Source organism: Bombus flavifrons, chromosome 3, assembly GCF_040668555.2.
Source record: "Bombus flavifrons isolate JBK064 chromosome 3, iyBomFlav1_principal, whole genome shotgun sequence".
NCBI lineage: Eukaryota > Metazoa > Arthropoda > Insecta > Hymenoptera > Apidae > Bombus > Bombus flavifrons.
Genome location: NC_138444.1, coordinates 2,508,532 through 2,533,991, shown reverse-complemented (window position 1 = coordinate 2,533,991; position 25,460 = coordinate 2,508,532). Strand labels below are relative to the sequence as shown.

The following is a 25,460-nucleotide window of genomic DNA, read 5'->3' as shown; positions in this document are numbered from 1 at the left end:
TGACTTTACAAGTATTTGTTCGTGGATTTTACGATAACCGAGTCATCAAGTTGTAACGTAAAAGCGGTAAAAGTTGACAGAATCGTTACTTCCGTGCTTGATACGATCCAAGCCGGAGGTCACCGGTTCGTAAACCGTTTCATCCACGAATTCGCATTTCCCTTGTGACTTGTTCTCCCTCTCGATTCGGCCCTGCCCGTAAACATACTTTACGAGCTTGTCCGACGAACACCCCACATTTGTCTCCCTTTTTCGTTTTACCTCTGTGTTTTTCTCAGCGAATTTGTATTTTCTCTAGATCCCTGTTAAAAGCGGAGTAAAATCGATGAAACAACGAACGTTGGTTCCTCGGTTAATATTCGTGACTGAATTCACGGGAGTTAAAGACGAACTTCGTTTCAACAAAATGCATCGAACAGAAATGTTTTCTTTCTTCTACCAGAGTTTTACATGTTTTCGCATCGCCTGTGACGCGAGATTCGATCCCCACCGATCCGAAATAAGCCTGCCCATGCTGACATTCGCGTAATATCGCAACGAGACAAACTTTTTAGGAAGCGACATCGGTTCGAATGATATCGCTTGGAAAATGTCAGGATACCGTGTGGCATTACGCCTGGCCGACGAAAACTGCAGTCATCCGTGATACTTGGAACGCAAAAAGGTGAAAGAAGAGAAATCTTAGAAAGTGGTGATAACCCTCTATGACAACGCGCCGACTCGATCGCTTTCTAGGGGAGACGTCTATCATTCATCGACGCTAAACGTTATATCGCATTCGGTGAACTTTGCTCGTTAAACAGCCGAGTTTGCTCGATACAAGATTGCTTATAATAGTTTCTTTCCCCGCTGTCTTATCTTTCAACCGGTTGAGTAGAATGAGCAACTTTTGCTTGCCTATGTTTGCTCGATAACAACGATCCCCGGAAAAATTTTCTGGAACAATATATATTAAATGGAACTATCGGCGATAAGAATCGAAGGAACTTTTATAAAAGTGTTATGTACAAGTTATCGCAGATTATTGTATGCTCGGCAGTTGTGATTCGTCACTTCGAGATAAAATTATATAATAATAGCATGCGAATACGTGGCTAACGTTATCACGATAACGTGTTTGTCTCAGATTTCGACACAATTCCAAGTTATTGCCTGATTTTGAGTTTTACGCGAGTCATCCATTACCTATTAACGTTTATTACGTGCAAGTCATCGATCCACCGCCTCTGATGTAATTCCTCGTGATGTATTTACAAAATGCAAGTCTAAAGTCGACAGGCGAGCTCATTGAACTTCTCGTAATCGATGTTTGTTTCCGACACGTTAATCGTTCCTGATTTCTTTACTGCGCGTTCTCTGTCAAATCGATCGAAGTAAACGACTTAAAGCGGCAATACGAAACACGATCGCTATAGTGAAAATCTGGAATGAAATTGGTTGTAAAACAAGCATACGCCCGATATATCGTATCAACGTTAATTTCGAGCTTCGTAAGAAATCGTCATCTATCGAGCGGCGTTCTGAAAGACCTTAAAACCTGAAAGAGCTCGAGGCTTAGAGTTATCAAGGATTATAGGTATAATCGAATAAAATATTAAGGCGGATGCATCTTCGGTCGAATGAAATTAAATCTCCGACTTCGTAATATACTTTTCTTTCGAATTCATCGCGCATTCCATACCAAAGCACGCTAATGAAATATTTCTTATTTTCTTCTAAACGAAAATCAGGACAGACAATTGCAAATATAACTACGACAACTGCGTGATGATAAATTTTTCTTTTAGGGTACCAATCTCTTGCGCGTCCAGCTGCTTCTATTTTACGAATAAAGGCTAGTCGGGAGTTGCTTGATATTCATTTCCAACGCGACCACAAACTTCTCTCGAATTATCAACGACTGTTAGATAAACGAAACGTTTCCACAGAAAAAAAGTTACCCGAAGGGGCGCGGTTTAACGAATGGAACGCGGTCGCCGCAATTCTCGCGCTATTTGAAATTTCAATTTCAAATAGTCTGAAATCACGAGCGTTTTTCCGTGAATTCGCGAAATATGCGACAACGGTTGTGAAAGTTGCGTTGGAAATCAGCGAGCGAAATCGGCGAGAAGATTAAACGCGAGTGCAATTTTAGCGAGTGGCAAAGTGCAACGTAGTTGCATCTGGAAATAAAACGGTCAGGAGGAGAGAAAACTGCCGAAAATAACGGCGCAACGAGGCGTCCCGCGATGGAAACAAAAACATCTGAAGGAGACGAGAAGCGGACGGCTGAAAAGACGCCCTTTGTCGCGAACAAGCAATTTTCCCGGAAATAGCGGTCCATCGAGCGCGCCAGAGATTCGTTTTCGAGAACCTCACGGGATCGCATAGAAAGAGAACAGAATTTAACGATGCCGATGAATTTCACAGGTTATTTGTTTAATAGCCTAGGAAATCAAAAGACCACGCGAATTCAACTTCGAATAATCAAATAATTACAATTTGCGTTACAAACTGCGCGTTGTTTCGATGTAAATTCCAATGAATCTGCGTGAAAGGTAGAGAAACTGATGGAATTTTGCCGGTGAAAATCGATCCTTGAAAGAACGAAAATTAAATGAGGAACGCATCCGTAATGCGCGCGGAGATTATTAACTGTCTGACGGCGTAATAAAATAACAAGGATAAGATCTATCCTGAAAGATCTAGAATGTAATTATTTCATTATCGTAAAGTTTCTTGCGTTTCTAATATCGGGCGTAAAACAATAATATGTACTTCCAACTTTTTATAGGAAGTAAATATTCTGAATAAATATAAAAATATTATGATACTATGTTTGACAGTTTGACGAACCTCTCTCTCCCGAGTTACACTGTGGAAGGGTTAACTGGCAGCGTTGATCACGCGTGTTTCGTTAATATGTCATTTTCCGACCGGTCGTTTGTGCAATCTCTCGAAATTAGATTTACCGTGGCACTCGTGTCGCTTCGTTTTCAAAAGGAAACCACTTGTACAATCGTGTGTAACAACATTCTATCGAGCGTAAAATAGTTTTTATTCCAGTAACGTTCCGTGTAAATTTGTCATGATTATGTAACAGTATCGTGGATTGTCGAGCATACAAAGTCATTTCGCAAAAGTCATTTCGTTTGGAAAATCCGTGCAATTTCTGCAGGGGCAACCGTTCGATTGCGACCGGTTCGTCCGTGTAAATGACAAAAGGCGAACTCGGCCTGGCCACGCTTTTAACCTTGAAACCGTAACAAGAGACTCGCGATTGGCTCTCGAGTTTGGTCCAGACTAGCGTTCGAGATTCCTTTCTCTCTGAACTAGAAGAAAAAGAGAAAAGAGGACCGAGAAAAAGAGAAGAAATGAAAGTGGAAGGTCGGCAGAGGCGAAAGGCAAACCATCACGAATGGAAAGGGAGGCAGCTAGTACGGAGAATTGGTATTTCGTCAAAAATTCAGTTGCCGGTGACCGTTCCCTTTCCTCTCTCCTTTCGTTCCGTGCAAACATTGGGAACAGATATTTTCCGAGCAAACAGTCGTAGTTCTGTCGTAACTCCCATTAACCGGTTGGTTCTTCCGTAGCTGCAGTTTCTAGAGAAAATAAATTAAACGAGAGCGAGCCGAGTGTCACGCTAGCACTCGATATTCGTCGGAACATAGCGCCATCAACGATCGCGTCTCTTCCTCGCTAAAGTTTTTCCTATCTTCCCTCGAGAGAGAACCTCCAAATTCTCGCGATCTCCGAGCCACATAACAGAAATATTTGCACCGGTAGCTATCACGTTTGTTTTCCTCGTTTATTGCGTGTCCTGGATCGCGTCACGTTTCCTGACCTCTTGTCGAACGCGTTCGTGGTCCTCGAAAGACACTCGGAATGCTCGCGCGTTTCAGCTCGTTTCTTATCTCGGTAGCGTGTCGAAGAGAGGGAATCGAAATCAGGAGAATAAATGCCAGAGGCTTTACGCAGAGAACATGAGACGAACGAATGATTACGTGGCGACTAGACCAAAAGAAAACCAGAGACAGAGAGGAAGGAAGGCGGGGGAGGGGCAAGTGCTAGCTGTTTATCGGGTCGAGGTCAGATATAGTACAACTTATGGGATTTTTCTCTGCGTCGATAATTAAAAAAGACCAATTTTCTTACTAAAACCTTCGTGCAGGACCGACCGCAATGGTCGAAATAAGCAAAGTTTTTCTCCGTTCAAACGAAGGATGGAACCGTCAGCTTGTTCGAGAGTTCGCCTTTTGCCCTGCTCCCTTCTCCATTATTCCGACCGAGAAAGGAGTTTCGTGAAAAAGTAAACTCTCTAATAAAGAATCAAACTTCCGGATGTGTTCTTTGGAAATAGTAAGGGCGAGTGAAAGTTATTTCGAGGTATCGATTAGATCATTCCCCCCCCCCCCGAGCCAACTTTTGATACGAATCGACGGAGGCGATATTTAACAAGCGCCTAAAACCCATTTCTTTCACACGAGCCCTGCTCTAATATTAATTATTCTCTTTCTTCTTCTTACGACATTATTCGTTAGGTTCACAATTACAATTTCTTTCTTCATCGAATGAGAGACTCTGCATAATACTGGCGCAATTTCATCACGTACGATGAACCTAAGAAAGCGTGGCAAAGAATTTTTCACCGCTAATGCAGGATAGATATCGATCACGGAGGTACGTACTTGCAACCAGAAACGTGCACGGTAGTCCGTAGATCGAAGGATGAATTTGATCACGTGTCAGGTACTCTGTCAACAGTTGGTATATACCATAGAGTGGATTTTCGGATTGCCGCCACTCGTATAAATCGAAGGTATAGGAATTAATTAAAAGTGCCCGTTGAAAATACTGAAGCGAATCAGGTTAATAAGATACACAAGCAAGTATCGCCGCTACAATCCTTCGTGATTTCGGATTTCGACGCACGATGCGTATTTTGCTCGGTTCGTACCGAGAATCTGCATTAGCACCTCGGTGAACTGTGAAGGCTAGCTTATTGTGAGACAAAGATCGAAAAAGACCACGAAATAAAGAAACTGTCGCTCGAGGAACGTTAATCTGAACCGCCCACGCAGCAAACTTGTAAAAATTCTAAAAACTTTAATGCCAAAGCACTTGATTGCCGCTTATCGTATAAAATTCCATCAATTTTCTCTACCTTCTGTTTCGCGGAGTTAATCGATTTGCCAAATAAGCGGCTCGTTTATCTTCCGATGAAAAATCATTTTGTTTGGCGAATTATACTATTCAACGTCGCAAAAAATATGTATGTACGCACTGGGAGAAAAGAGTACTGCGTTGCTATTTCATGCATCGGATTCAGTTTGCGCGAGGCGAAAAGCAAAACTGTGACGGGGGCAGACTTTTTCAGCAAAGCCGACACGATTGACGAAACACGGGACAACTCACCTCGCAGTGAGAATTAACCAGGCCAAGATTCGCGATTAACGCCCGAAGCAATAGGATTAGCTGCCTTTTCTAACCAGCTTTGTTTCGCGTCCTCGTTTACACGAACGAGGACGCCAGAGCAAACAGAGGAGAACAGGTGACGGTAACTTACGGATAATTTAATTTGTCAGAGTTGTACGATCTCGTAGCTTTGGTTGATGGGAAGATATTAAAAATATTAACGAGTAAAAACAAACGCTACGTGCTTGGTTTGATTCGTTTTTCGTGTTTCCATTATTATTAACGGTGCAACGAGCGGCAGCGCGGGATGGAAAAGAAAGATGGACGAAAAGGGAACGCAAAACACTACCTTTGGGAGAATTCGTTGTGAGACCGATGAGAGAAACGGTATACGTACGTTTATCCACCACCATAATTCAAAGCCACCGTGTGAACTTGTGTTTTATTCTCACGAAGCACTCTGTTTCTCAAAACCGACGACGTTATCTTAACACGGATAACGTAAACGCAAACGTTCGAGTTAAGCTGTAACACCGCGCGACGATGGTATTACAGCGAAAAAATTTGATCCTTCACATATCGAATTTCGCGAAGCAAAACCCGATTCCTGATTCGATTCTTAGATGGTCGTTCGTCACGAGACATCGATACATATACGTATGTATGTCGTATCCGAGACTCGCGTGCACGTATATGCCGTACGTTTTCGAACGATCGTGATAAACAGTCTGAAAATGTCCTCTAATAAGATCTATGTGCCAACTGTCCAAAACCGATTTAACGTCTGCACGGTTTCGAACGTCGACGGCAGTTATCAAGTAGGTTGGTCCGGACGGACCGTTTCACTCCTCCAACTTTTCTTCTTTAAAGGCTAGTCAGAAAGTTTAGATAATCCTTGGAAGATTTAAACGAACACGAAAGTCGGTCGCGGAGGTGATTTCAAACGACGAATTAACTCGTTATATTCGTTCGACAGGTTAAATTGGGGATCGAGCTTTGAGAGCTGAAAGTTGAAAGGCGTCACTCGCAGGCTTAAGAGTATCTTCTAACGGGACGAGGAATCAAATCTTTTCTAGCCGCTTTAACGACGTCTTTCGCAACGCGCTCTAACACGAGCGCGATGCGCGGGTGGTAAATAGCGAGATTAAACGCGGTCGTAACCTCGAAAGCATCGTCGAAAGCAGCACGGCGGCGGCACTAATCCAGCGAGCGCCGATTGCGCGAGATCCATTGAATATTTATGAAAACGAAATACTTCGACGACGTATCGAGTCGACGCCCACGCGTCTCTGTATTTTTTCTCTGTTCGCCTCGTCGCGGCCCTTTCACCAAAGATTTCGTTTCACCTCCTTCGCTCGATTCCTTGACTAGATTAAGGACAAGATAAAAATAAAAGGCAATTGAAAAAAATCAGGACAAAGAGTAGAAACTTTTCGATATCCAGTGTTGCGACGTGACACGTGCTCCTAGAGTTTACTCTTTCTTATTCAACTGCGGTGCGAGTTCAACGCACACATGCTACCACTGCTAGCCAATTCAACGAATCCATATACGTGTACGTAGATGGTGCGTTTAACTTCGCGGTACGAACGAAGTTAGGCAGGTTTTATAACTCAAAATAAAAGGAAAATCTAGATTAACGCAAAATTTCTTTGGAAGTGTCAGTTTCGAGAATTAACAGAAGGTTATTCTATATGCGAAATTAAGTCGAAAATACAGAATAAAATTCGAGGGAATTGTGTTTAAACGGGTTTAGTTAATAATTTTTCAATTCAAACTCGATTTTTCTCGAAAACGTTTTGTTCTATATTTTCGACATATTTTCGCACGTAGAATAATTAATCGAATACACTATACAGTACAAATACAAGTATACGCAATTTACTTGACAAGTTTTTACGCAACGTGATTTTTTTATTCTTAATTTTTGTCTTATTTCGAGCCATAGAATCTCGCTGACTTCGCTTATGCCGCGAATTTAGGCCCACGACGCGTATAGCGACGTCGGTCGAAAATTTGTCTGATTTACGAACCTGTGGTAAATTTCTCTGCAATACATTTGACTTTTATCTTTTTCCGAACTTCCAAACGACCAAATATTTAACCGTGCCGGCACGAACGCAAAATAAATCAAGATCGATTTTTCAGGAGATCGAGGAAAGCCATGGAAAAATAGAGGGAATTAGAAGGAGTATTTATCGAAATGGTCTCGAACGGGGCTTGGCTTGGAGGGCGTGCATAATAGCAAGAGCAGCGACAAAAGCGAAAGGCTTGTTCCTTTTCCGACGCTAGAGCAAAGCCCCGTGTGTCGCGAAGAGAGAGAGAGGTTGGACGGCAAAGAAGGAAAATGGGCGGGAAACACGGCCGCTCCTCCCGCAGCCTGGCCAAACGACTTAATGGCCAGTTATGAACTTTCTTCATCTAAGTTTCGAGTACTTTTTTGCGTATAAATTGAAATTTTTATCGAGCATTTCGTGTTCCTTAACGAGCGTCTCTTAGCACTTTCTGCTCGAGAAGTTTCGCGATCCGCGCGATCAGTCACGGTAGCGAACTCGGTGGTAACGCGCCAATTCGCCTTGCAAAACGAGCTTTATACAGTTTCCTGTTTTGCGATTCGTTCCAAGATCTACCAAATACGAGACTCTTGAATTTCCGAGACTCGTTAGGTGGTTCGGTCTTTGTGCCTCTCGAACATTTCGTTGAGAGAATTAAAAACAGACGTTACGTTTGCCAACACCTTCCCCTCTATTCTAACAATTTTCAATCTTTTCCATCTCACGACATACATAAATTAATTACAAAATTTTGCGACACCCCAAAAGACATATCGTATTTAATTGGGTACCGTACATTTACACCGTCTATTGCGCATATGTAGTTAGGTATCGCGTGTTTCAAAAACTCGGCACACCGCACATCGGTTGTAAATCGAGGCCCTATCGCACAAAAATCACGTGCTATCCAAGGATCGATGGCCAATTTCTTGCTCGATCGGTTCTGTCAGGATCAGAGTAGGACATTCTGGTCGCGCTAAACGGCCAAACGCGAGACTCTCGATTACCTCTCTCCTTATTTTCGGCCGCTTTCAACTCGGAAGTCGTTCTTCTTCTTTCTTTCCTGATAGCTGCTTGTCTAGACGCATCTCGTCCCGCCGACTGCGCACTTGTTCGCGCACGAAAGCTTCCCCTTAGCCCGGAAACGAAGCACACGCTCGTGATACGTGCTCGCTTCGTGTATCTTCCTAAAAATAACAACCACTTCTCCCGTTCTACGTCGCAGCACGGAACTTCACTGATTTTATTTATTTGATCCGTGCCGTCCGATCGCATCGACCTCGAAACTCGCTCGACGCCTCCACAAAATCGCTGAAACTCATCCCGCAACACGATTTCCTTTACGATCGACGGAGCTTCGCTCTCTCTCTCTCTCTCTCTCTCTCTCTCTCTCTCTCTCTCTCTCTCTCGCTCTCTCGTCCTTCGTTCTTCTTTGCTTTGTCATTCATGCGATTTAAAACTCCTGGGAACGGCAAAGTTACGCGAAGGATTTTCAATTACTTTCGAGAAACGCGTTTAAAGGTACCTTTGTAGGTAACGCATGCTCGCCCGTTAAAATTCGAGGGAAAAGATTGTAGAGAGGTTGCGGTATCTCCGAGATATTCCGTCGCGTGGAATCCGAGGAAAAATTTGACGCGAGTTCGCAGGCAGCGGCGAGACGAAGCAAAGCGAAAATCGAGCTTCGAAATAGTCGGATCAGGGTGTCAGGAGTGCAAGAGTAGCCGGGATTAAACGCGATTAATCACCGCGGTCTCTGAAAACAGATGGACGATGTGGCTGCGAACAGAAGGAGAAAAAAAAGAAACGGTGCTGGCATTTCGGTGATTTTACAGAAGCCGGAGCAGCCTCGACATGTCCCGGAATCGTTGGGCGGAATTTATGGACCGCCTAGTTCCTGGCCCAGAAAACAACTACCGCGAAAATAACGCCGAAGCTCCGTTGGTCTTTCCTTTTCTCGAGATCTCGTAATTTCGTCAGATGGACTTGATGGAGCGAGAACTTCCATCGTTCGTGCAGTCACCAACATCGCCGACAGGCATCGTGTACTTCGGGTAAGTAATCAAAGAACGATATTTCAGGAGTGGGTCAAGTTTAACTGTAGTTTATGCTTGTTCGATGTTGCTGCTATTGCTGGGTCTCTATAAATTCGGGACTTTGTCTCAGCGTTCCTCCCTCGACCGTCGCCGAAACAGACGCAAAGAATCGATGGATTAAGGGGACGGGCTTCGTTACCAAGTTCCGAACAAACTTCTCCGTTTACACTACTTCGCTTTAATACAATGTGCTTGTTTGCAGGAAGCGAAGTACAGGTAGGTACATATTCGAGGACAAAAGGAGACGAACGATACGACACCGAAAAGGATTTAATTCTGGTAGATGCACGGATGCATCGCGATGACTTCTTAGACGAGGTAATCCTTGCCGATCCACGAGCGTTCCTAGGTAATCGGAAACCGCGTTTACATAAGATTGGCGCTTTTACAAAGGCAAGCAGGAAACCGAGCAGATCATTGCAATACAAATAGCTTTAGATACAACGAGTAATTGTTTCAGCTGTAGATATGTAGGTGATTTCGAAAGGCACCAGTGGCCGATCGAGACGAAATTTGGTGGATATCGTGAGATGAGATAGTAATTAAACGTTGTACAATTAGAAGTGAAATATAAAATCTTAACTACAAAATGCATCAAATCATACATTCGAACGATATAGATCTCTACATCTCTGATAGACTGGCAGAAGAATATAAGTTAGAATTATTAATTCCGCAGGGAAGCATTTATACTATTCAAAGTGCAATGTAAGCTTAGCTATTATATTTTGGATATACCGTTAGAATCTCGGAAAAATTGAAATTGACTCGTATTAGTAGAATCATAAGGGAAACAAAATAATGTAGAAAATACTAGCGTATTTATCCTGTTGACCAAAATTTGACTTATATGCCTTCTCATCAGAGATATATGAAATAGATACCGAATTTAAGGTTTTATATTTCAGGTCTTCCGTCTGGCACAATGATACCTACCAAATTTCGTCCCGATCTGCATTGGTAATAATATCCATTGTTTCGTCCTGCTTTTCTAACGAAGAAAGCTCCTCGAATCCCGCGTGCTTTCAAGGCTTTATATTAATGTTAATTTCGAGCCAAACTGCTCCTTCCTGATCTTTTGTTTCGATACAGCACACGGAGAGTAGAGTACACTTTATATACCTGTAGACAAAATACATGCAAAGCGTGATATAAAAAAAGACTGCGTAATATTCCTGACGGATTAAATTTCTACATGTTACACGAATACCTTGGCTCCGATGTCTAAATCGCGCGCTATCGACGCGCCTATGGAATTTCCAGCTCGAGTTATGCCATCCATATACTACGTCAAGGTGGGATTTTTGACGTATATATTTGACGTAAATACGACAGAAAATCGTTCAAAACATATTTCTCCGACGTATTGGCGTACTAGCGTCCGTTTCTCTGGTAGGAAATCCTTACGCGTGGAACTATGTCTAGCCAAAAGTAATTAACACGTGCGTTCAGACGCATGGCATTTGACGGTTCTAAAAATCACACCTTTAAATAACCAGCCTCCCACCAGTGTTAAATGATTAACCCTTTCGCTATCACGTGTTACACATATACGACGCACTAGTTGTCTTTCATAGCCTCACCGTTACACGTATGTCACACATTCTAAAAGTCGTTTGGATTGTCTACTTGTCATCTTTTATCACTATATAAGTAAAAATATATGTTATATTATATAAGACGTTGAAAATTTGAAACTTGTACTGCGTACAGAGGCTTCTTCTTTAATCGGCAATAGCGAAAGCTTCTGCTAACGATAAGTATAATATAGGTATTATGTACTTTGCATTCCATTGATTATCTTTCTAATAATTGATGCCTCTTTCCAATCAGTCGTTAATTCTAAATCTTTCACTTTCGAAAGTAAGTAAACTCGCACCGCGACAATATACGTTTATCACAATGTACATAAATACATGTATAGTATAGAAGTAGGATCGATGTTTATATCCCGGATGCCAACATCCGACTTTGCGTATATCCTTCTGGAATCTACCGAGGCATTCGCGAATTTATACGGAATGCAAGATACAGGAAACTCCACGGTGGAATTCGTTAATCGAGGGTTTAAAGGTGTGCCACCCACGGTCTTCCTCCCAAACTGGCACGATATTGTCTAGTCGCGTACAAATCGTGTTTTTTCGAGGGTGTGACGCGTTACACCGAGAAATAGCAGTGGTTTTCGGGCCAGTTATCGTAAAATCGTTCTCGTTTCGACGATGAGCTTGACTCGGAACCACTTTAGTTACCAGAAAATTGCATTTTTGCTTTCCATATTGCAACACACAACGATCCCCGTTTTTATCGTCGACGAGGGGTTGCGCCCTTTTTAAATTCGAATCGATTCACTGGAATAAATAAAAACCCGAGCAAAATGCAAATTATCGATGTCACAGCGTGTCAGAAAGTGCACGAGATATGTATAATGTATAACGCTAGAGATGGCGTTCGATAACGAACGATGCGCCGTGCAAATTACGAACGCTGATGACGATAAATCAAAGAAGGTGCCACAGCGCTTTTTCCTCCGGGCTTTCTAACTCTCTCGATTGTATAAGGTCGTGAATCGGATATTCGTCGATCTGGCGTTCTTTTTCAGGCTATTGTTTCACAGGAGGACAAGGGTCGAAGACGAGTCGTCGTCGATCGCGATAACAGGCATCGTTTACAGGGAACGAGAAACGACGAATCATCCGGTGCACTATAATCGTCCGTCGAAATCGTCAGAGTACCTGACGATGGAAAAAAATTCTATCGCCTTGTTAATTGACGCGCAACGTCCGAGTAAGTAGTTTCGGATGATCGTCCATTCTTCTCGTGGATAGATCGAACGAGAGTCGACTTCTTTAAGAGTTTCCGAGAATGGAAGAAACGACGTTCTTGTATCGGAGAGAACAGAGATCCGCCACGCAGTCGTAAATCTCTTTTCCTCTGGCTGGTAAGTCGTTGTACGATCGGTATCACGACGTATCACGGGGGCGAGGTCGAATCCTCGTAGGAGGAAGTAGATGATCCGTGACGAAATCGTTCACTGGTCTTCGGCTGTGGTCGAGCCTACCCACCTAACTCCTTTCGGTGACACTGACTTTCGTATCGATTATGTAACAATTAGTTCACGATACCGGGCAAACTAGTTTCCTGCTCTAGATACGGTAACGGCTGGCCTGTTCTCGATCGAAAGAAATCCAAGGCGCACGATACGATCGCGAGGTAGCCGCGTTTCATTGTGTTCTCCTTACGATCCAATAGGCACAACAGTAGCAAACCAAGATGCATCCGTTCTGTGAACTAGTTCAACGTTAGATCCGAACGTCCTTTCTCGTTAAAGAATTTGACGATTCTTCTTGAACAATTCCTCTGGTCACTTCTCCTCGTGGACCTATCGTTGTATTATGTATACCTTTTCCGGTTGCAAAAAGAATTCTCTATTAGGAGAACGTGGCGTTTAAATCCTTGAAACCTGTATACGTACCAGGTTCATACGGATGCTCGAAGAACTCTTGAGATTTGACGAGAAATGCTCTTATCCCGCTCTTCCATCCGGATCAAAGTTCATTTCCGACGATTTTCCAGCCAGTTTTCGCTCGCGAAGCGAAACACCTTCGACAAGGCCTGTCGCGAGATTTTCCTTATCGTGGTTGCTATAGAAAATCCTATTATCAGGTAGGCGACGGGTTTGTTGAAAGAGAGGAAGGGAAGAAACGGAAAGAAAGAGAGGGAAAGAGAGAGAGAAGGAAGCGGCGGTGGTCGGCGCAATATGCGGAGCTACTTCGTCCGGAAATAATGTGGAAACGGCAAATATTATTTTAACCGTCGATTTATAGAGTGGGCCCGTCACTCTGACGAGAACCAAGCATTGTTGTTTCCTAACTTGTTTCAACGTTCGGCCGGCGCACGCGCGCTCCGCTTCCTTTACAAACCCGCTAATTATAAACAGCTGCGAGTCCACCATTTCTCTTCCGTCCGTTTCCGTAAAAACCTATCCGCCGCGATCGATGACGAGAAGTAAGAAAAAAAGCAAACTACATTCTCGATGTTTCGTTCAAAAATTCCTTCGTTTTTTCTTCCAAATGTACACGAAAGAATCGAGGCGAATTTAAATCAACAGCGGAAATTTGATTAATATCAAGCGAACAGAGTTGCTCAAAACCGTGAATAATGATCGCGTTGCAAAGGGTGCGCTGCAAGCGTGCAAAAAGGAAACTTTATCGCGCGTAAAAATAATGCAGCGAGCAGAGGCTGTAAAAGAGTGGACGTCCAAATCCTTTAACGAAATGGGCTGCATAAAATCTGCATAAAGTACGTGTAGTTTGTAACGGGTGTAATTCACCCGACCGCGTATACGAACGACGAATAATAATTCATGCTTTTTCATAAATATAGCAAGCTCTGTGGAGGGACGTTCTCCGATCCGGTGAAAGACTGATGTAAATTCGATTTGTTTGTCATTTTAATTCTATTCATAACTCAAAAATTCTGCAAACGTTCTCCGGGGAAAGGACGACACACGTTCATAAGTTGAAAACTTCTACAACGCGTTTTAATTCGAAATTTCTTTTGTTCCGTATTTCGAAATCCGCGCAAATGTGTATCGTCGATAATAATCAACCATTCATCGCAAATATCGCAAATTGTTGAGAACGATATTGTTTTTGTTCTCCTCTTTCGCTTTTTTCTCTGCGTGTTGTATTTGATCTGTCTGTATCGTAATATACCGCGCAAACAAGCATAAATAAATAAACATGCCTGTGTGTAAACAAACGTACGCATAATGTTTAGTAGAATATCCGATCGCGTCAGAAACTCCAGTGGCAAAACAAAGCTGTGCTTTGAATTGTGACCCGATTTGTCACGTCAGACTCTTGCGAGTTTCTTCTATCGTTTGATAAGAAAAAGCAAGGCAAAAAGGGAAACAGAAGTGTAATGAAATTGTTTTCGGCCGATGGTCGATCCGTAAGAGGACAAAAAGATCGGTTCGCGAGCGGCACAGAAAATTAATAAGAATCACCGGGTCGTGAATAATTCTGCAAAGTTCGATCCTTGAAAGTTTAAAAGCTACTGACGAAGAAAAAGCGTGGAGAAGTTTCGAGAAGCCGACAACTTTGCCGAAGCGATCAGCTCTAATAGAAATATTTCGATCCACGAAAACTCTTACGGTTGAACTGGGAATCGAATACTCGAATATATTCAGAAGTACCAGAGAAGAGGGGGCAGGAGGAGGAGCTCCGTTTAGCTAATAGACATCTTCGTAGACTAATAAAACATACAGGTGAAAGAGAATAACGAGCAATTAGACTAGTTTGATCGACACAAGTAGTCATTCCTCTAGCGAAAGAAAAAGAAAGGAAAGAAAAACGGTTGGCTAGGCAAACAAAAAAGACAAAGATTTAATCATTGGAACAAAAATGCTGAGTTGAATATATATACATATTCAGTGACGAAAGTCTATATACACCTACCGAATTTTGTGTGTCTGGCTTACCAAAGGAATTAAAGATGCACTTTTTATCAGATTATTTATATTTATATATAATACAATTATTACTCATGTATGTTTAAAGAGAATTAAACAAATGGAAACGTTTTACTCACAAATCTCGGGATAAAACTGCAGCAGAGCTTTAATTTTTTCAACGTCAGGAAAATAGCGGTCATTATTGATACTTACGTACGAGATATTTACTGACAAATGCATATATTACAAGAAGAAAATGTCATAATTGTCGTATTATCTGCACGAATATTTTTGGTATATTAACGCACATATTGTTAAAGCGTAATATAATTTAGTCGCTTTTGTCTTTATCAAGAAAATAATGTAATTTTTATAACGTTGTATTTTATATTGTTTTTTTACTTCTTTTTTTAATAACGGTGAAACCGAATAAATTACGCTACACTTTAATAATATACGCGTTAATGTGCTAAAGAAATTCATAAAGCTAATGTTTCAAATGTAACATATTACACATAGAGAGTGTAAGCTTTATGACCAACTGTATATAGAGGTTCCGAGATTCTTGCGTTATTTAATCTACGAATAACTCAAGTTGCACGTACATACAGCAGAATATTTGGTCTATCGAAATGGGAACACGGTTTCCGTGCTTTCAACGTACCACACACTATTCGTTTTTACGTTTCAAAACTGCTAACAGCTACTCGAAGGATCTAATAAGAGCTTCTTTACTGCTTTCATTTCTGCAGCAAAATTGCCTCGCCGCCTGTAACAATGTCCAGTTACCGATTTGATTTTTCTTGCACGCGTTTCCCTCCCATGGGAAAAACTGTGACACGTTCGCCCGTCGTTTCGCCTACGATAATTGCAATATTACTGGCTCACGCGTCACGAAAACTCTCTCGAGAGATAAACGATCGTACGAAACGCTTCTTTTTCCTCGCATCGTCGACAATTCTACGTTTCACCTGAACGAACATTTGATTCGCTTCAAAGAGTAATTGAAAGTAATTACTTCGCTGGAACCTCGATATTTCACTGACGACGAATCGTGCGTAAAACAATAGGAAAAAAGGACACGCGATCGCATGCTAAGACCGAGCAACGTTTATCGTTCTCACTGTGCAACGTCGGTTATCCGACTATCAATTATCTAAACCCCCAATTACACGGAAGCTAGTCTCGCGACTGTTAATTATCCAGATGTACGATTAGAAAATCTTGCAATTTAGATATGGAAACGCATTTCTATCTACATGTATAGATACGATGTACGTAGATGTCGACTTATTAACCTAAAGTGTTCCCCGATTTGCACGTACGATCAACATTATGATTTGTGTAATTTTAAAGTTAAGCAAGGAACGTGATCATACGCGTAAAACTCAAAGAAAGAGACCGGTTATTCCGAGGAGAACAGCACGCCTGCTTTTAAAATTCATTGATAGGGACGCATAAACAAAGACATCAGCAGCCTATTAATTCATAGGCATCAGAAAGTATGAATCATGCGCCACAAGTCATTCATTTTGAATATACAAGGTAATTTCGTCGCTCCACCCAATGAAATCGGATATCGTTTTAAAAATTACTCGAGGCAGTAATTTCCTTGGAATGTAGAGTGGCAACAAGAAAAATCCAATTTAAAGAGAACTGGTTTTACCTTTATAGATAGACTATCTCTATTTAAACCTGCTACGTTCCTTCGACCATTTTCGATACAATTACGTTTCTTTTAAAGTTAAAAACTACCTTCGGTTTGGAGAAAATATAAAAAAGAAAGGTTTATTTGTACGCGTCATTCCTTGTTTCAGTTTCATGCTGAACATCTTGAAACATTGCACGTTCTTTTCGCTTGTTAAAATGAGAACAAGATTGAAATATAAAAATTCGAAGAGCGTAACAGAATTAAGAGACGTCATCGAAGGAGATTTTTCTTAACCCCGTGGAATCAAGAAACCTCGCGCAATAGAACGGATAGACGTCACCGATGGCATCCCTAAAGGCGAGGCGTGTCATTAGAGACACGACGAAACAACGTCTCTGGAGAAACGTTTGACGTGTGCCCGATGAATCGCGGCACATGAAACCAGAGCACAGAGGCTCACAAAGCTCTCGCGAGCGATTTCTCATTCATCTTCGGCGAAGCTTCATAAATATTCTCGAGCTTCACGGATATTGTGCACGTGTGTATCCATTGCCGAGTTCTCATCCGACTTGGACAAATGAACCGGTGGAATTTCGTGCTACGGCTCCCCATTCGTTCTTTCTTCTCTGTATACGCATCGACCGACGTGAAAGGCCACCCTAAAAGCTCTATCCAACTCCTTCGTGGAATCACCGCTTTTCGAAATTCATTCGACACGACGCGCACGATTGTCACGACAGTTTATGCAGCGTGTGTTATGAATCGCCCCTGCGTGTATGCCACCCTCGATTTTCACGGGCGCATCCTGCCGATTCGACACGTCCATTTGACGCGTTGCTTCCAGCTTTTAAGTTAGACAATCTGTTCGATCGACTAAGAGCGTGCAAAAGAGAGAGAGAGTAAACATCGAGCAAGAGAAATCAATAGAAAATCGGCCGTGAAAAAGGAGAATCCGTGGTTAATATAATAGAATTTTAGAAGAGCATGGGAAGAGCTCTGAGATAAGAGATAATTGGCTCGATTGCAATTAAAGATGCAGAACACTGTAAAGAGCTATGTATCGATCAATCTATATCGAATCGAATAAGAGGGAAAGTATAATAATATCTTCTTCTCTCAGCTTTGTCACCTCTGGCAATAACGATAAAAGAGGAACTGTCTAGATTAGTATGTAATGTATCCTTGGAAAAAGAATACGAAAAAAGAAGGAAGAAGCATCAAAGCGTATTATATTTATTATATCTCGATAAAATATTCTTTGTGATATCCTGGCTAGGAATTGCCTCTGAGAGTGGTTCACAGTGCCGTCACGCTTTGTCCGAAGGGATATTATTGGAATTTTTTTCCAAATAGCCTTCTTCTCGAAATTGTTAGCAATAGATAATATTGCATAATAAATAAATATAAGAGGGAGAAGATGTTCAGTTATGGCAAGCTGCAAGACCTTCCGTTGCTACCGACGAGACACTCGATACCGAGATACCACAGTGACATTCGATACTAATAACGTATTCTATATCAGGACGGAATCAATCGGATAAAGTAGACAAGGAGAGAATGCAACGGAACGTTCGTTCGTGATCGCGCGCCGCCCTTTCTCGTCGAATGCTGACTCGCGAGCAAAACCTGTAAGCCGATATTGCACGAACCGACATAATCGGAACCGACATAATAGGAACCGACAACGACGGTTAAAATGTTAAACGTTGCACTTTCGTATTCCTCGAACACCACACCACACGCCAACCACACGCGTGCAACTGAAGAAATAATTAAAGAAGCGAGATTCCCCGAAAGCTTGATTCTAATCTCGAAGCAAGTAGAAAATGTGGTGGCAGATCGCTGTAACATGGAGTAAAATCGCAAGAATTTCGCACGCTGCTAAATACATGCACGCGTGTACATATTACCTAAGCAACCGTTCGAGAGGCTGAGAACGCGGTTTCGAAATATGCTCGAGCGCTAAACATTCGCACAGGAACAAAGCGAACGTATTCCAATTAGAGTAACAAGATGGTAAAAAAGCAAAGGGAAATTCACCGTTTTAACGGGCCATTACTAATTTTTGCGCCGTGTAACTTGTTCCTTCGTGGTCTTTACGCGAGGATGAAAACGCTTTTGGGTCAAGAAGACTGGATTAAATTGAAGGACGCTCATAGGCTAAATTTAGGCAAGGCAGAAGAAATCGAGCCCGACTTCTCCTTCCGCTTCCATTACCACAGACCACGATCGCGACACGGCTGACGATTTTGCAAAACTCGAATGTCTTCAGTTAGGCGTACACCCTGCCTCTCAAAGAGTCCGTACTTTTTGCCTCCGGAGCAACTACCTCGCGATTCTCCGGTGTAAGGGTCGGCTTCACCAATTTATTGCGCTTAATTTTTTTTCATAATTTTCATTTGATGATTTTTACTGGCGCTATTGCTTCATTCTTTTGGTCGCTAGCAACGTACCGTAAGTGCCGGGTACTGGAATACGTAAGAAGAAAGGGAGTAGTCGTTACTGTTACCAATCGATTAGCGCGGCGAATTTAAACATACAGTGGAACTCCATTTATCTGAACTTGTCGAGGAACGAACAGTTTATATAATCGGAGTTCGCTTATTTTCTCAACTACCTATTATTTTTCGTTCACATAATAGAAGCTCACGTTCAGATAAATGGATTCGATCGGCAAAAGTTCGGATACTCGGGCATTAAACAAAACTTCGTCCAAAATAACTGCAGTTTAGATATATGGAATTCTACTATACATGCACGTACGTGTCTTTCAGCGAATAAACGATCACGATCGAACATACACAATTTAGAAACGTGGCTGCTTCGAATCGGTAATTTCAAAATAATTCCATTATACGATACGGATGATTCTACTTATGCGCTATGACGAGAAAACGTTACCGGTATACAAAGTCTAAGCTTGGATTACTCATTTCGATTGCGAAAGTAATAGAACGGCGAGCGTCGTTTGTTAATTCAATACGCAAAGCTGGAAGCCACCGATCGAACATCACCGTGTATAGTATTTTAACCCCATTGAAATTGTAATTCTTCCGTAATTTCTCGCGGCTTCGGAATATGCCGCTTAACGAGACCGGATCTCGAGGAACGGTTCAAGGTAAAAGTTCACTGGCCTCGTCAAAGGAACTATAACCTGCAAAGTAAATGGAAGAGGTGATCCGCCTTCGAGCCTTTCTGCCTCCGCGCTCCCTCGAGGGAGTAGAAGCAAAGAGAACTTACAGGGGTCTAAGAAAACTTCTGCTGTCGATGTAAAGTCAAAGCCGAGGTTCGGTACTTAACCGATCGATGAAAATCGCTCACGGTGGGCCGTTCGCGTAGCGAACAATACGAATGTGTATGTGTGTGCGTGTGATGTAAGCGACGATCAGACGACAGCTAGCGAAAAGGTGCCTTGAGGATTGGGTGACGCGTCCATTGTTTTGCATTTCGCGAACGATCGATCGATTCATTTATCAAGATGTATCATGACGTAAGATCGCGTTACATTCCGTACGGTGCAACGGCCTTGAAACTCGCAATCACGTATTCAAGAGGCCGTGATGTAGTTTGCTCGAAGTGCAGTTAGGCAAACGAGAGACTTTTCTAAGAAACTTATTGCGTTGGTTACTTTGATCGAGTGCGCCGGAGGAACAATGCACCACTGATTGAGAATGGCGTGCTCGTTTTTCACGATGTTTCTAGCAGCATGCGAGAAGAGGTGCGCTTATTCCAATGAAAAACGAGAAAAATCCTGTTGCCTGCCGTCGGCTATTTACTTCCATAAAATAATATAGAGTATGTGGCATATAGCAAACGCTATCTAGGAGTAGCTGCTCGTGTTTGCGAAACATCTTGACTGGGAAGTCGTTTTCTTCGCTTATCAAGAAGCGCCTTGATTTTCCCTTTTAAGGAAGTATATCCATGGTGATGGAAAGAATTTTTCCAAACTAACTTAATTCTTCGTGTTGGGTTTCAAAAGAGCTCGCTCGAGAACTATCTCATTGTAATTCGTTCGATGTAAAACCGGCATTCTCCACTCGCTAAACTAGCTTAGCTCGACTCAAAATTTCAAGTATTTCCGTGCATTTCCAGTGTACTATATGTACGTAGTTGGTTCGCTCGCAACGAGAATAAAAATCACGACGCGCGTCCCGTGCAGCGTGAAAAAGCTAGCGTTAGAAGGAAATCGGTAACGATCACGTCTGGCCTCGTTTGCGCCGACTTACCAGCCTCTTGGCTAACTCGATACACAAGTTGCTTCTTCACAAGGCGGCACGCGTATCCATAACTTCCGGAATAAAATCTCCCGCTAATTTCAGGAAGAATGCAGCCCTGAGAACAGCAGCGTCGTCGAGGGGAACTACGCAATTATTCCTTCGTTGCCGTTCGACTTGCCAGCATAGTTTTCCCTTTCTTCACTCTCTTTTTTTCGCTTTTGTTTCCGTAGCTCTCGGTGGCCGCGTTAGTCTTCCATTAACGCTCATTAACATGCCGTGTGCAGATTTAACTGGAACATCGATTGCGACGCGGCGGCTTCGAAACCTCCCTCTATCTCTACAATGTGCTTCTAAACGAGGAAACGGGGGAACGGTTAGAAAACGGTCGTTGCTTCGGTTCCCATTCCCGACCTCCACCCTTTTGCATCTCGACCACCCTCGACCCTCGACCCTCGACTCTCCTACCATCGCTGCCATCATTAAGAGAAACGTATCTCTTCGTACGTCGCGCAGAGTCGAATCAACTTCCCTTTGTTTTCAAATAATTTTGATTCACCGTTTAGATATTGCTGTGAAACATCTACGAAATTTATTTCAACGTTTTGGGTCCGATTGTAATTCAACGAGCTCGTTGCTCACTCGGATCTCTTGTTGCGACCAAGGCGACCGGGACAGGTCGTCGTCCTATACCGTAATGTGGACAGGGGCAAACGCATTTTTCACAGGATATTGCGGGCAATAAAGAGCTAGAGTTGGTAAAACCGAAGACAGACGCAAAGACCGATTTTCAACGGGCCTCGAAAAGGTAAACAGGGAAGGCAAAATGCATCAGGTCATTTTGAGTACGGCTTAATTTCCGCGCAAGCCGTTCGGCGGGATTAAATTTACAGCTTTTGGAAAATCCTGGCACGAACGGGCCACGTTGCAGGTTTGCTTAACGACACGCTCGCTTATAATGGCAGTAAACTCGTTTATCGCCTAAATACACGCGCTACGGCTGACGGAATTAACGTCGAACGGAACATTCCGATAATAAGCGGGACGCACTTTTGTCGAGGAAATCGTCGGAGAAAGCGATTATTACGATAACGCGGCTCGATTTCAATTTCAATCGGCTAATAACGGCGATTAATTGAAACGAAGAGGAGCCACTCTTCCGAAATTAATAGCCAGTAATTATCCAAACAACCGGATCGCGATCGAGGATGCTCCACAGTCATCCTTTTGAAATCAATTACCTTGCAGGTTGCGCAAGCTTGTCTCGTCGAAAGAGCGCGTTCGTTCGTTTCGCTATTGAATCAACTGTGTATCGCGACTGCATCGCGATGTGAATTTTAAAACGGTCAAATGGAAGTTAAATAGAAGAATAGGGAGGCAGATCTTGCAAGAAGAAACGACGAAGTTGCAGGTTATCGTATACCTATTTATAACGTTCGTTGTGTAAATTGCGGCAATGTTTCCACGATGATATTATCGAGATACGCACAGCTTCCGTTTGAAAATTCCCACAAGGAAATCGTTTTCATTCGACCAGCCGAAAGGGAGCGATTCAATTTTCCGCTGAATCGAGACAGTTTCGATTCGTTGATGGAATTTTAATAAGACGAGCATAGTGTTGGTAATTAATCCGAGTATAGTTGAAATCGACGGGAATCGATGAGACACGATCGAAATTTACGCATTTTGGCCCTTTCCAACTCTGTCCAGTTCTTCGGGCCATTTTCCATATAATCGTGTTTTTCTAATCTTAACGAATTTTCTCAGTTTCAGAAAAACGTGATGGTATCGTTTTTTGATATTACGGTACAATTTCTCTTGAAACATTAAAAGCATCTTCTGCTTGCCGAAGCAAGAGTGAAATTAAAGTATACAAATTCGAGGATCGCAGTAGGGTTGGTCTTGCCGATTCGTGCGAAGGACGCGCGTTTCAAATCTTTCGAAAGTTCGTACGAGATATGAAATCGAAATAATATTAATTTTCCATCCGTGACCGTACGCTATTCCATCGCGTTCGAATAACTTGAGTGAGAGTTTAGAAGGTCAATCGCGTCGACAGCGCGCGTTCTCGATCGGTCAACGATACGCAATTATAAAAGATATCTACTCGAAAACATTCGACAAATGAATCGGACTGAAACACTGGAAAGACAGGTAAAAAACTTCATCTCGTTTCTAAAAACGAAATTACCAATTGTCCCTTTTGCCGTGGGTTCGAGATACCCAGCGTTGCGATTTAACGGCAAAGCGAGGCCAAAACGAAAGACAATTTGTTCGGACTCGCGATAGTATGTACAAAAGAATCGAATTCCACGTTCCTCGATAACACATGTGCACGTTCAAATTTATATCTGTTGGCTCCGGTATCGGCAGAAAATAATAAAACCGTACAATCGCAAATTCGGACGCGTGTAATAACGCGCGTTCGATTAATCGGTAAACGGCTCTCCTACGGAAGCGATCTCGATCACTCGTAGCTTATACTCGAGAAGATATTTATCTACACGTAACGGAAGAAATAAATTTTTCAGTCACTCTCTATTAATTTAACTCTTTGCGGTCCGTGATATTTTCGAACTTCCATTCCAGATGATTCGCCCTGATTTCCTCGATCATTGTCGCCAAAACGGTACTGTATAGTTTTCCACTGTTACAATAATTCAGTAGCAAAAACTAGTAAAATAACATACCTATGTATGGGTGCATATATATGTATATATTTATTATATTTTAATATAATATATTTTAATCATATACATTTTAATAAATATGTAATAACGTAAATCCTTAGGGTAAATCAGACGATCGATTCTGAAAAATCGAGTGTATTTTGGGAATAATTAAATTAAACAATTAATGAAAAATCTACTAAAAATTTTACCTGAAAAATCGAGAATCGATTTTCTAAGTCCTAAATTACGGTTCTTCTCTCGTGATCTATTCTATTCAGAAAATGACTGCCGGTAAAACAAAGCAAAAGTAAAAATGTCGGTTGGCGGATAGTTTGAATTCTATAGAATTTACATATATATATGTCGGGGTGTCGTTGTAGTCAGGATTGTGGGTGTCTGGTGAGTCTTCATTGAAATTAGCCATCGTTGCGATATAATAAAGACACAGTTTATTAGCACAGGCGCGGATGATACAAATTTGACAATCGACTATGGTGATTAGGCACCCGCGATACTAGTAACAATGGTCTCGGGTTCAACAACGAATCCGCGGTCAACGGGATGATGGATGAACGTGCTCGCGAAGTCTAAGTCTGAACAATAATTCGTAAGAACGTTACTCCCTTTAGTCGACAAGATCGCATGAAAGAATGCCTTTTTCGTCCCGGTGATGCCACAGAGGAAAACTATCTCGGGGTGTGTCTAAGGGCACGAGATCATCGGATTCGTCGAGGATAGTCTTCGTTCAGAGGGTAAGGGAAATTGGCGTTGCTGCTAATTGGTCAATTTTCATGCCGGTGGTTAGAAAAGATGCTAGCCGCCCTCGAGAGAAAGTTGCTAATGGGCACATCGACATCTGGCAAACATCTTACTCGAAGAATAGGAACTGTGTGTGGCCACGGGACAGAGACCGTTGGAATGTTTACTGTCATGTCTTGCCAGGGATATTTCTTTTAAGGGCAGCTATAAAATTACTTCATACCTTTGTTAGACAAAGCGTTCATCCCTTGACCGCGGGTACGTTGGCGACCGACGGTCGCCTCGAGCCCAAGCTCACTATTACAAATCCCGGACGATTACAGTTAGGTTGAATAACTACAATTGTTTAATTACGGCTATAGTAGACTCTAGGTTACAATTTTGCGGGATTATCCAGCATTCCAGAGGCTCCGGTGTTCTTTCCTCTCCGACATATATATATACGAAATGTGACATCGAGTCACATTTGACATAGGACCCTGAGTCATTAATATAGTTATGTCGAGTTAATTAATTAACCGCGATGTGGCATTTCTGAGAAGAGAAAGGAAGAAGAAAGGAAGAAGAAAGGAAGAAGAAAGGAAGAAGAAAGAAAAAGGCGAAAAAGTGTATAGCTCCGGTGAAAAGACCAGCGGTTTTTTGGTCTTTGACCCACCGAGATTCGGAGCACATCTGCTGCGACTTGTTCCAGGTGCGCTTAAATTGGTGAGGATTGGGAGGAAGAACTAGGGAGAACCGAGGCCGATCGAGAAGAATGGTGGCAGGGGCAGTCAGTCGAAGGATAGAAGGATCACGGGGTAGCACGGTTACGAGGTTGAATCGTTTCGAGGAGGGAAGAAACGTTGTTCGGAGAAGGAAAAGTATAGGTCCGGTTGTGCGAGCGCGGTCCAAGACAATGGCAGAGGGGATCGGCGAAGCTTGAAACGCGAGTCGATCGCGTTGCACAATGAAGCAAAAGCAATTATTCGCGAAGCGCTCCCCGTGAATGCGTTAGGAAACCGGCCAATGTGCAAGGATTATTACATTTATTCGTGATGCAACGTCGTTTAATTATATGCTGAAATACGCGACCGCGGTGCGTGGCGTGCACATACCGATACATTGGAACCCTCTTTTGTCGGAAACAGTTCGAACGTGCGAGCAAATCAGCCAAGCGATTCGAACGTTC

The 25,460-nt window shown here is 42.5% G+C and overlaps 1 protein-coding gene across 3 annotated transcripts in view; it reads right to left on the bottom strand.

Annotated features, from left to right (window-relative positions):
- Nucleotides 1-25,460, bottom strand: part of Lapsyn (Leucine-rich repeat activity-regulated protein at synapses) — a 97,967-nt gene that overhangs the window by 4,369 nt on the left and 68,138 nt on the right. The window contains exon 1 of one of the 3 annotated variants that reach the window (XM_069132711.1): nt 8,456-8,780. The exons of the other annotated variants lie outside the window; for them this stretch is intronic. Coding sequence (XP_068988812.1) covers nt 8,456-8,723 — 268 coding nt within the window. The 5' untranslated portion in view covers nt 8,724-8,780. Of the gene's footprint in view, nt 1-8,455; nt 8,781-25,460 lie in introns of those variants that run through there. 3 annotated transcript variants of the gene reach the window in all.